Here is a 13,500-nt window from a genome sequence, read left to right on the forward strand (position 1 = left end):
TTTCCTTCCATCTATAGCATTTCTTAATATTATTCAGTCCCTTTGGCTTTGATGCCTCATGATTGAGCATAGCTCTGTTCAAGTAGAGTGTGATTTTTCTGTAATCTGATAGGGGTGTTAGTGGACTGACTGTGAACGCTCTAAGAGACTCTGGGTTGAGGTCAGTGATAAAGTAGTCTACAGTACTACTGCCAAGAGATGAGCTATAGGTGTACCTACCATAGGAGTCCCCTCGAAGCCTACCATTGACTATGTACATACCCAGCGTCCGACAGATCTGCAGAAGTTGTGACCCGTTTTCTTTGGTTATGTTGTCGTAGTTCTGTCTAGAGGGGCATATGCGGGAGGAAATGCTCTCACCTCCAGGTAGGTGTTTGTCCCCCTGTGTGCTGAGGGTGTCGGGTTCTTGTCCAGTTCTGGCATTTAGTTCGCCACAGACTAGTTCATGTCCCTGAGCTTGGACATTTTTACTCTCCCCCTCTAGGATGGAGAAGCTGTCATTGTTAAAGTATGGGGATTCTATTGGGGGGATATAGGTAGCATACATGAGGACATTTTTCTCTGTTGAGAAATAATTTCCTTATTAATTTCTAGCCAGATGGAAAATGTTCCTAATCTTTCCATGCCACTTTTCACACAGACCTAGCCCTGCCCTCTCCCACTCAAGAAGCACATTTGTTGTTCTTTGACCACAAAACAATTGAGTTCAATCTGCATGGTCAATGCAGCACATGCAACAATGTTGATGACAACGATGCTGTTTTTACTTTGCTTCTTAATATAAATCCACTAGCGTTCTATAATTACACTATTTGTTTGTGTTTCTTAGCAGCATCTGCAAACAGCTAGTTTGTCTTTTCTTAGCAAGTTGGGCCTAAATCCTGTTAGCCCCTAATGCTAATCGCTAATGCTATTCGCTAGCTAGCTAAATGTCAGAGTAAATCTAATTAGCTATACAGCCTGATGATACCAGTGATGGTGTAGGCCTAAATCAGCATGTTGTTTGTGCATCAGTATCTTCTAAATCAAAGAGGAATACACAAAGCAAGAATATGTTAGCTACATGAAGTAGCTAAGAGTAAACATTCAATGTCACATTCAATTATCAACACTTTGTTCCTACTCTGTCACAATAACTCCTCCCTGGCATTTTAATTTGTTGTCATGTCAAACAATACTGTATTCAAAGTGCTCACTATTATATTCTAACTATAGAATTAAAATAATTATTATATTTCCATGATTCCAACAGTTCACCCAAGTGTTTTGCTCTAAATCGCAAGTCAACATTTGGTTAAAAATAAGGCCTAGATTGTTTGCAGATATTGTGCAACCCTAAGTGGCAGAGTGAAAATTATCTCAAATGAGTGCAGGAAATGCAGGAATTGAAAATGCTGAAATATTTGTGGGGTTGAATTGAACAGTATATAACAATCAGAATGGAGAAAGACCCATTGAAATCACTTACAATGTATGTGTTGCCACGCTAGGGTCACGCACTACTCATGAAGCAAATTTAGAACTTTTATTAATAAAAAACATAAAATACCGTCAAATTCAGTGATATGATATTTTGACCATATCGCCCAGCCCTATGTGGATGATGTGGCCAGAATCAAACATTCATAGGCAGTAATGACTATAACCCCAGTTGTCTTATTGTCGCCCCCTGGAGACATTGAGGTTTACTACATCTCTCTGAGCAGATGGGCTGGCCTGTAATGGCAGGGCAGGGTGAATCCATTCTCTGGAGTGGTTTCATCTGGGTTCAAATGACCGTGTCAGTGTGAGTTATGGATACACTTTGTACAGATGTCACATCTCATTCTAGTTCCAGCAGTAACATCACAGGTCTCCCCCACTGCTCTTCCTCTATCTCCCTGACCTGGGCCTCTTCCTATTTTTCTCTCTGCGTCATTCTCTCTGCCCCCCTCCCTATATCATGGACAGACAGGCAGACAGTGTGGACACAGCCCAGGTCTTTAGGCACTACTGTTAATGAGCTGCATTCGTGCTTGGCACCCTGCCACCTGAACCGAGAGCTTGGCAATTGATGCAGCACATTTACCGCTGGACATGGGCTTGTTAATCATTAATCACTCATTTCACGTGTACATACATTCAAAACCATTCAGCAACATACTGCACTGTGGTTCCATGCAGCGTATGGTTGCGTTATGCAGTGTAAATGCCCCCCTCAGTTGGTTGTGTCACCAGGCTGTGGCCAGGTTGGAATGTTCACACACTGCTGCTGAATACTGCAGCTGCCAAGCGAAGCCCCTCTCAACTGGACGCAGATCAGTGAATGACACCATTACACATAAACACAGATGGCGGGAGAGAATATGCTTCTATTTGAGTGTGTGTGTGTGTGTGTGTGTGTGTGTGTGTGTGTGTGTGTGTGTGTGTGTGTGTGTGTGTGTGTGTGTGTGTGTGTGTGTGTGTGTGTGTGTGTGTGTGTGTGTGTGTGTGTGTGTGTGTGAGAGAGAGAGAAACAGCGTGAGGCACTGTTAATTGTTATTGTTTTGTTATTATCCCTATGTGATTAGAAAATGAAAATAGAAAATGTTTGTAAAAAATGTGTCTCCGTGTGTGTGCGTGCGTTTGTGGGAGAAACAGCATGAGGCACTCACTGTAATGTTTTGTTGACCCCTAACAAGATGGATGTCATCATTGTCTATTTTCCCCCTCTTGATTGTTACCTCTCCTGCATGTGGAGCAGTAAGTTTGCACCCAGTCCTAAGCAATCCCAGCTACTCTAGCTGATGTGGGCCCATAGCTCAAATGTAGCATAGTCTTCGACATTTCCTATCCAAAATGCCCATGATGGCCCTTGTAACTGGAGTGCACTGCTCCAGCTCTTCAGATTCCAATGCCAGGTTGTCATTAGGCTATAAGCTTTTTGTCAGTCCCTCATCCAGGCTCAGGGGAGCAGGGCAGACTACTCCTTCTCCAATCGATGATTTAAGTAAATTAATTAAATTCTGTGGTGAATGAAAACCTGTGTGCACTTGCGGCCCCAGAAGAACAGAGTTCAGACCCCCTGTCTCAGTCCACAGAGCTTAGGGTTGAAAACAGAGTCCAATGCATTGATCCTAACTGGCATCTCTATCTCTCTCCCCAGCTACCTAGACAGTTTAGACCGGATCGGTGCTCCTGACTACCAGCCCACAGAGCAGGACATTCTCAGAACCCGAGTCAAGACCACTGGCATCGTAGAAACTCACTTTGTCTTCAAGAACCTGCACTTCAGGTGAGACACTAGCTCAGTGCTCCTCTTCCTCTTCCTCAAATATCCTTCTTCTGCAGGTTTCCCCAACTGGTGGCCCACGGGGGATTTTAGCAAAGAAAAAGATTTCTTAGCAAAGAAAAAATATATACACTACTGTTCAAAAGTTTGGGTCACTTAGAAATGTCCTTTTTTTTAAAAGAAAAGCTATTTTTTTGTCCATTAAAATAACATAAAATTGAAAAGAAATACAGTGTAGACATTGTTAATGTTGTAAATGACTATTGTAGCTGGAAATTACAGATTTTTTATGGAGTATCTACATAGGTGTACAGAGGCCCATTATCAGTAACCATCACTCCTGTGTTCCAATGGCACGTTGTGTTAGCTAATCCAAGTTTATAATTTTAAAAGGCTAATTGATCATTAGAAAATCCTTTTGCAATTATGTTAGCACAGATGAAAACTGTTGTCCTGATTAAAGAAGCAATAAAACTGGCCTTCTTTAGACTAGCCGAGTATCTGGAGCATCAGCACTTGTGGGTTCGATTACAGGCTCAAAATGGCTAGAACACAAATAACTTTCTTCTGAAACTCGTCAGTCTATTCTTGTTCTGAGAAATTAAGGCTATTCCATGCGAGAAATTTCCAAGAAACTGAAGATCTCGTAGAACGCTTTGTACTACTCCCTTCACAGAACAGTGCAAACTGGCTCTAACCATAATAGAAAGAGGAGTGAGAGGCCCCGGTGCACAACTGAGCAAGAGGACAAGTACATTAGAGTGTCTAGTTTGAGAAACAGATGCCTCACAAGTCCTCAACTGGCAGCTTCATTAAATAGTACCCACAAAACACCAGTCTCTGGTCAACAGGTTCTCAAGCTTCGGGTTGGCTCATCAGGCTTCCATTGCTGAAGCTACCGGGGATGCCTCAGCTAGCTCATCAGGATTCCATTCCTCAGCTGGCTCGACAGGTTGTCAAGCCTCGGTTGGCTCGTCAGGCTCCCGCGCCTCAGCCGCCTCGTCAGGCTCCCGCGCCTCAGCCGCCTCGTCAGGCTCCCGTGCCTCAGCCGCCTCGCCAGGCTCCTGCGCCTCAGCCAGCTCGACTGGTTCCTGCGCCTCAGCCGCCTCGCCAGGCTCCTGCGCCTCAGCCAGCTCGACTGGTTCCCGCGCCTCAGCCGCCTCGCCAGGCTCCTGCGCCTCAGCCAGCTCGACTGGTTCCCGCGCCTCAGCCAACTCGACTGGTTCCCGCGCCTCAGCCAGCTCGACTGGTTCCTGCGCCTCAGCCAACTCGACTGGTTCCCGCGCCTCAGCCAACTCGACTGGTTCCCGCGCCTCAGCCAACTCGACTGGTTCCCGCGCCTCAGCCAACTCGACTGGTTCCCGCGCCTCAGCCAACTCGACTGGTTCCCGCGCATTTGCAGAATCGACCGTTCCGCTCCTGGTCCTTCTGGACCGTCCCTTTGGCCAGCGTCCTGTGGCTGGAGCCGCTCCCCCTCTATGACACTCGTTGACGCCAGTTTACTCATTATTACGCACACCTGCCACCATTGTTACGTGCACCTGCACCTCATGAGACTCACCTGGACTCGATCACCTTCCTGATTATCTCCCCTATATCTGTCACTCCCTTTGGTTCTTTCCCCGGGCATTATTGATTCTGTTTGTGTTTCATGTCTATACGCTACTCGTGTTTGTTATATTGTCCGATGTTCCGGTTATTATTAACCTTTCACGAGTATCTACCCCGGATCCGGGAGCACCCCCCGCCCCCCCCCCCCCCCCCCCCCCACACCGATTAGCATCGCTAGCATAGCGTCACAATTAAATAGTAGCATCTAAATATCATTAAATCACAAGTCCAAGACACCGAATGAAAGATACAGATCTTGTGAATAAAGTCACCATTTCAGATTTTTTAAATGTTTTACAGGGAAGACAAAATATGTAAATCTATTAGCTAACCATGTTAGCAAAAGACACCCTTTTTCTTTGTCCACCATTTTTTCTCAACACCAGTAGCTATCACCAATTCGGCTAAACTAAGATATTGATAGCCACTAACCAAGAAAAACCTCATCAGATGACAGTCTGATAACATATTTATGGTATAGGATAGGTTTTGTGCATATTTCAGGTATAAATCATAGTTTGCCATTGCAGCCAGCATCACAAATCTCACCAAAGCTCCTAGAATTACTACAGACAGCAACCTGTATTACCAATTTACTCATCATAAAACATTTCTTAAAAATACACAGCACATAGCAATGGACAGACACAGATCTTGTGAATTCAGACAACATTTCAGATTTTCTAAGTGTTTTACGGCGAAAACACAATAAATCGTTATATTAGCATACCACATACGCAAACGTTACCCGAGCACTGATTCTAGCCAAAGAGAGCGATATCATATCATCGCCAAAATATATAAATTTTTTCACTAACCTTCTCAGAATTCTTCAGATGACACTCCTGTAACATCATATTACAACATACATATACAGTTTGTTCGAAAATGTGCATATTTAGCCATAAAAAAACGTGGTTATACAATGAAAATAGTAGCAAAACAAGCCTGGAAATGTCGGTCGCCATCTTTGAGTGATCTAGTTTAATCAATAGCTAATCATATACTTGACAAAAAAATACAGGGTTGACAGGAATCGAAAGACAAATTAGTTCTTAATGCAAACGCTGATTTACATTTTTTAAATTATCCTTACTTTTCAATACAGGTTGCGCCAAGCGAAGCTATACAAAACAAGATGGCGGCGTAAGCTTTAACATTTTTCGACAGAAACACGATTTATCATCATAAATTGTTCTTACTGTGAGCTGTTCTTCCATCAGAATCTTGGGCAAAGAATCCTTTCTTGGGTCTAATCTTCTTTTGGTCGAAAGATGTCCACTTGTCCGTCGAAATGCCCACTAACGTACGACCGGGAGCCCGAAATGTGCCCAGCGCGTCAAAGTGCACAACAAAGCAATGCCTCAAAATCGCACTAAAAGGATATAAATTGCTATACAACGGTTCAAATTAACTACCTTATGATGCTGTTAACACCTATAACGGGTGAAAACATGACCGGAGAAATATTACTGGCTACACTAATGCTTGGAAAAAGAGCAGGGCGGTGTCCACCGCGCGTCCGGCGCAGCTGGAAAAGAGTTCCTACCTACAGGTTTTTTTCTTTTATAGTGGCTGTGATTGCGCAATCGATACCATTCAAAGCGTCATCACGTAAAGGCATCCAGGGGAAGACGTAAGCAGTGTCCGTATCCTCATAGCGTTCACAGTGGCCTTTAAACTGACTCCAGATCAGGGGCCAAAATGTGTGAAATCTGACTCCATGTCAGGGAAATTGCTGTAGAATGAGTTCTGTTCCACTCAGAGACAAAATTCTAACGGCTATAGAAACTAGAGAGTGTTTTCTATCCAATAATAGTAATAATATGCATATTGTACGATCAAGAATTGAGTAAGAAGCCGTTTCATCTGTAGAGACAATTATGCTAATTTGAAACCGCACCCCCTATAGTCGCAAGAAGTTAAACTTACCACCTGCACTTGCTTTCCGACTCCCAGCATATACATTACAATACAAATTATGATGTTTTAGTCAAACATATCTGTTTGGGGTGCTTGCGGTCAATTTGCAGTCTACAAATTATTTTTTATTATGTTCTGGCGATCCGCTCAAGAAGAAATCTGCCCTCGACTGAATCTAGTTGATGATCCCTGCTCTACTGCAACTACTTTATTTTTTATTATATTCAACTCCTTTCAGTATTTAGGTTGATCCATTACAAAATAGATGCATTGGTTATGCTGCATTTACATTGATCTTTTCATGAAACCATGTAAAGGGAATACTTGGTAAATACAGTATGTGTGCTTAAATGGAGATTGTCATACAGTTGAAGTTGGAGGTTTACATACACTTAGGTTGGAGACATTAAAACTTGTTTTTCAACCACTCCACAAATGTCTTGTTAACAAACTATAGTTTTGGCAAGTCGGTTAGGACATCTACTTTGTGCATGACACAAGTAATTTTTCCAACAATTGCTTACAGACACATTATTTCACTTAGAATGCACTGTATCACAATTCCAGTGGGCCAGAAGTTTACATACACTAAGTTGACTGTGCCTTTAAACAGCTTGGAAAAATCCAGAAAATGATGTCATGCTTTAGAAGCTTCTGATAGGCTAATTGACATCATTTGTGTCAATTGGAGGTGTACCTGTGAATGTAGGCCTTGAAATACATCCAAACTCAGTGCCTCTTTGCTTGACATCATGGGAGAATCAAAAGAAATCAGCCAAGACCTCAGAAATAAAATTGCAGACCTCCATAAGTCTGGTTCATCCTTGGGAGCAATTTCCAAATGCTTGAAGGTACCACGTTCATCTGTACAAACAATAGTACGCAAGTATAAACACCATGGAACCACGCAGCCATCATACCGCTCAGGAAGAAGACGCGTTCTGTCTCCTAGAGATGAACGTACTTTGATGCGAAAAGTGCAAATCAATCCCAGAACAACAGCAAAGGACCTTGTGAAGATGCTGGAGGGAACAGGTACAAAAGTATCTATATCCACAGTAAAACGAGTCCTATATCGACATAACCTGAAAGGCCGCTCAGCAAGGAAGAAGCCACTGCTCCAATACCGCCATAAAAAAAGCCAGACTACGGTTTGCAACTGCACATGAGAACAAAGATCTTACTTTTTGGAGAAATGTCCTCTGGTCTAATGAAACAAAAATAGAACTGTTTGGCCATAATCACCATCGTTATGTTTGGAGGAAAAAGGGGGAGGCTTACAAACCGAAGAACACCATCCCAACCGTGAAGCACGGGGGTGGCAGCAGCATGTTGTGGGGATGCTTTGCTGCAGGAGGGACTGGTACACTTCACAAAATAAATGGCTTCATGAGGAAGGAAAATTATGTGGATGGAAAATTATGTGGATATATTGAAGCAACATCTCAAGACATCAGTCAGGAAATTAAAGCTTGGTCACAAATGGGTCTTCCAAATGGACAATGACCCAAAGAATACTTCCAAAGTTGTGGCAAAATGGCTTAAGGACAACAAAGTCAAAGTATTGGCGTGGCCATCACAAAGCCCTGACCTCAATCTTATAGAAAATGTGTGGGCAGAACTGAAAAAGCGTGTGCGAGCAAGGAAGCCTACAACAACCTGACTCAGTTACACCAGCTCTGTCAGGAGGAATGGGCCAAAATTCACCCAACTTACTGTGGGAAGCTTGTGGAAGACTACCCAAAACATTTGACCCAAGTTAAACAATTTAAAGGCAATGCTACCAAACACTAATTGAGTGTATGTAAACTTCTGACCCACTGGGAATGTGATTAAAGAAATAAAAGCTGAAATAAATAATTCTCTGTACTATTATTCTGACATTTCACATTCTAAAAATAAAGTGGTGATCCTAACTGACCTAAGACAGGGAATTTTTACTAGGATTAAATGTCAGGAATTGTGAAAAACTGAGTTTAAATGTATTTGGCTAAGGTGTATGTAAACTTCCGACTTCAACTGTACACACATGGATTCTACCCTAGGTTTTTCCATTATTGTACCATGGAAATTAAAATGTTATTTTTTATAAATATATGAGCACTGAGATCAGTACAGTGCACTGGGAGAAAAGAAGCTGTGACTTAATCTACATTTTAATTCTATGCTCTAGTTAATTACTCTAGAACTGCCAAATCTGGAGACATACTATTCAACCTTAAATTATTCAGTATTATCTGGTGTACAATAAAAAAAAGTGGGATGTGTAAAAAAAATAAATCTGCAATTTACCTTGTTTAGCTTGGTGTAACACGATCATGTTACAATAAAAAAAATGTCTGTCACAAAACAGAGAGCTTGTATTTTTCCTCTGTTCCTCACAGTGGCCTGCCTGACTGCCTACTAAGTGCTAGCACAAAGCAGCTCTTTGTTCATCTCCTTCTCTCACTTAGTCAGCTGATTGAGAACAAAAAAGACAGGATGAAAATAATGTGTTAATATAATATGTTTAAATCAGTGGTGTGCAGAGAGAGGCTGCAGGGTTGTCGGGTTGTCGTGTTCCATTCATTCCTGATCCTATGACTGTCTCTCTGACAGGCTTTTTACTAAAGCTAACATAATGTTCCGGTACTGAAGAAAAACTGTTTTAGTTTAGTGGTCCAGGACTTTTTCCAGTAACCCCAGCAGCTCGAGGTTGTCCTGACCTTAAATACTGTATATACAGCTCTGGAAAACATTGAGACCACTGCAAAATTATCAGTTTCTCTGGTTTTACTATTTTTAGGTATGTATTTGGGTAAAATGAACATTTTAGTTTTATTCTATAAACTACTGACAACATTTCTCCCAAATTCCAAATAAAAATATTGTCATTTAGAGCATTTATTTGCAGAAAATGACAACTGGTCAAATATAACTAAAAAGATATAGTGTTGTGGACCTCGAATAATGCAAAGAAAATAAGTTCATACTTATCCTCCACCACATGTCACAGTGGGTGTGAGACACTGTGGCTTGTAGGCCTCTCCAGGTCTCGCAGCCACTGTGACATTTGGTGGAGGATCGGTGATGATCTGGGGGTGCTTCGGCAAGGCTGGAATCGGGCAGATTTGTCTTTGTAAAGGACGCATGAATCAAGCCACGTACAAGGTTGTCCTGGAAGAAAACTTGCTTCCTTCTGCTCTGATGTTCCCCAACTCTGAGGATTGGTTTTTCCAGTAGGACAATGCTCCATGCCACACAGCCAGGTCAATCAAGGTGTGGATGGAGAACCACCAGCCCAATCATGGCCAGCCCAATCTTCAGACCTGAACCCCATTGAAACCTCTGGAATGTGAACAAGAGGAAGATGGATGGTCACAAGCCATCAAATAAAGCCAAGCTGCTTGAATTTTTGCATCAGGAGTGGCATAAAGTCATCCAATAGCAATGTGAAAGACTGGTGGAGGGCATGCCAAGACGCATGAAAGCTGTGATTGAAAATCAGGGTTATTCCACCAAATATTGATTTCTGAACTCTTCCTAAGTTAAAACATTAGTATTGTGCTGTTTAAAAATTAATATGAACATATTTTCTTTGCATTATTCGAGGTCTGATAACACTGCATCTTTTTTGTTATTTTGACCAGTTGTCATTTTCTGCAAATAAATGCTCTAAATGACAATGTTTTTATTTGGAATTTGGGAGAAATGTTGTCAGTAGTTTATAGAATAAAACAAATATTTTCATTTTACCCAAACACATACCTATATATAGTAAAACTAGAGAAAATGATAATTTTGCAATGGTCTCTTAATTTTTTCCAGAGCTGTATATCTACAGTAGTAGTAGGATACCTTCTGTGGCTGCAAACACTTTGAAACCCCAAGTTTCTTCAGATGTAGGGAGGGGCTCAAAATTGGGCTCCCAAGTGGCGCAGCGGTCTAAGGCACTGCATCTTAATGAAAGAGGCGTCACTGCAGTCCCTAGTTCGAATCCAGGCTGTATCACATCTGGCCACAATTGGGAGTCCCATAGGGTGGCGCACAAAGTTGTCCGGGTTTGTAAAGCATTGTAAATAAAAATGTGTTTTTTGTTTTTCTGTGAGCGTGTAACGGATGGTGTGTGTTCTGTAGGCTCTTTGATGTGGGAGGACAGAGGTCGGAGAGGAAGAAATGGATCCACTGCTTTGAGGACGTGACAGCCATTATCTTCTGTGTGGCACTGAGTGGGTATGACCAGGTGCTGCATGAAGATGAGACCACGGTAAGTCGCAAACACACCATGAATTAATTGTGTCCATATCTCCGTACAGCCCTCTACAGTGCAGCACATTCAATTCCATTTAATTTGAGTCATATATGTTTCCTTCGTTGAAGACATCAACATAATGAACAGCAGGGGCTTTGTACTGTACACATCCCTGGTTTCCTGCTACTCATGTTGAGGTTAGGGTTCACAATTACCATGCCTTTTATCCATGGATCCTCCTTCCTGTACTGTAAACAGGTTTAGCTAGCTCTGCTATGAAACGCATTGAAAATGTAGAGTAGCTTATAATGATATGACCATTTACATGTAAGTGTAGATTCATTTTGGATTTGAATTTTTTGATACGCAAAATATGTGAGGTGCTGTCCATAACACAACATTATAAATTAGACCACACAGTTAGGCTACTTTATTTCTCTCCATGCAAACACAGCAGTCACACTTCCCATCTGGTTCCACCCAGTCCTCTACCATAACCTCTAGTTGTATCAGCTGCTGTTTGTGCTAGGGTTGGCATAACTGTATAACCGTGTAACCGACGGTTATGGTGTAAACCGTCATGAAAATAAAATGAACCGTCATAACTGTAAAAAAAAAACATTTTTGCTGTGTGTGTATGGAACAAACGGCTGACTGAAGACGGGAGGGCCGGGCATTCGTGCGTTTGAGTATGTTTCTGTCGTAACATGGACTCTTATCAAGATGACAAAATTGTTCCTCCTCGCTGAAACAAGGAAATTAGTCTTGGGTTGCCTAGGCAACGCCCCCCGGAATGAAGCAGCAGCATCACACATATAAATAGAATTAATAGAACAGGCTTGGAACTTCTAACCCTGGCAATTTGACTGAGTAAGGTCTATCTGTAGTCCGACTGCAGTGTCAAATCGGAGGGCCTGTTGTCCGGACCTCTGGCAGTCTCTATGGGGGTGCCACAGGGTTCAATTCTCGGGCCGGCTCTCTTCTCTGTATACATCAATGATGTCGCTCTTGCTGCTGGTGATTCTCTGATCCACCTCTATGAAGATGACACCATTCTGTATACCTCTGGCTCTTCTCTGGACACTGTGTTAACTAACCTCCAGACGAGCTTCAATGCCATACAACTCTCCTTCCGTGACCTCCAACTGCTCTTAAATACAAGTAAAACTAAATGCATGCTCTTCAACCGATCGCTGCCCACACCTGCCTGCCCGTCTAGCATAACTACTCTGGACGGTTCTGACTTGAATATATGGACAACTACAAATACCTAGGTGTCTGGTTAGACTGTAAACTCCAGACTCATATTAAGCATCTCCAATCCAAAATTAAGTCTAGAATCGGCATCCTATTTCACAACAAAGCATCCTTCACTCATGCTGCCAAACATACCCTCGTAAAACTGACTATCCTACTGATCCTTGACTTCAGCGATGTCATTTACAAAATAGCCTCCAACACTCTACTCAGCAAATTGGTTGCAGTCTATCACAGTGCCACCCGTTTTGTCACCAAAGCCCCATATACTACCCACCACTGCGACCTGTATGCTCTCGCTGGCTGGCCCTCGCTTCATATTCGTCGCCAAACACACTGGCTCCAGGTCATCTATAAGTATTTTCTAGGTAAAGCCCCGCCTTATCTCAGCTCACTGGTCACCATAGCAGCACCCACTGTAGCACGTGCTCCAGCAGGTATATCTCACTGGCCACCCCCAAAGCCAATTCCTCCTTTGGCCACCTTTCCTTCCAGTTCTCTGCTGCCAATGACTGGAACGAACTGCAAAAATCACTGAAGCTGGAGACTCATATCTCCCTCACTAACTTTAAGCACCAGCTGTCAGAGCAGCTCACAGATCACTGCACCTGTACATAGCCCATCTATAAATAGCCCATCCAACTACCTCATCCCCATACTGTTATTTATTTATTTATTTTGCTCCTTTGCACCCCAGTATCTCTACTTGCACATTCATCTTCTGCACATCTATCACTCCAGTGTTTAATTGCTATATTTAAATTATTTCACCACTATGGCCTATTTATTGCCTTACCTCCCTTATCCTACCTCATTTGCACTCACTGTATATAGACTTTTTCTACTGTATTATTGACTGTATGTTTGTTTATTCCATGTGTAACTCTGTGTTGTTGTTTGTGTCGCACTGCTTTGCTTTATCTTGGCCAGGTCGCAGTTGTAAATGAGAACTTGTTCTCAACTGGCCTACCTGGTTAAATAAAGGTGAAAAATGTAAAAATACATTTAAAAAACTACATGCCATGCCCACCACGTGCCCACTGCCATTGATTGAGGCGAGGGTAGTGCCACGTGAGAGTTGGGTTGGCTGCACTAGCTAGCTAGCTAACATTACCTTCCTATCAGTAACGTTAACAGAACGGTGAGAAAGCAGTGCTCAGCAGGCGGGGCAAAGGACAATGTGTACCGGGGTCCTATTTAGCTAGCTAGCTACTTCCCTCGGCATAAT

At 42.6% G+C, this 13,500-nt stretch overlaps 1 protein-coding gene across 2 annotated transcripts in view; it reads left to right on the forward strand.

The window, feature by feature from the left end:
• The window catches only part of LOC129867107 (guanine nucleotide-binding protein G(o) subunit alpha-like), a 210,212-nt gene that overhangs the window by 183,630 nt on the left and 13,082 nt on the right, over positions 1 to 13,500 (forward strand). For both annotated transcript variants that reach the window (XM_055940284.1, XM_055940283.1), the window contains exons 5-6: positions 3,125 to 3,253; positions 10,901 to 11,030. In XM_055940284.1, the coding sequence (XP_055796259.1) occupies positions 3,125 to 3,253; positions 10,901 to 11,030 (259 nt within the window). The remainder of the gene's footprint in view (positions 1 to 3,124; positions 3,254 to 10,900; positions 11,031 to 13,500) is intronic.

The sequence above is a fragment of the Salvelinus fontinalis genome, chromosome 12 (genome assembly GCF_029448725.1).
Source record: "Salvelinus fontinalis isolate EN_2023a chromosome 12, ASM2944872v1, whole genome shotgun sequence".
Classification (NCBI taxonomy): Eukaryota; Metazoa; Chordata; class Actinopteri; order Salmoniformes; family Salmonidae; genus Salvelinus; species Salvelinus fontinalis.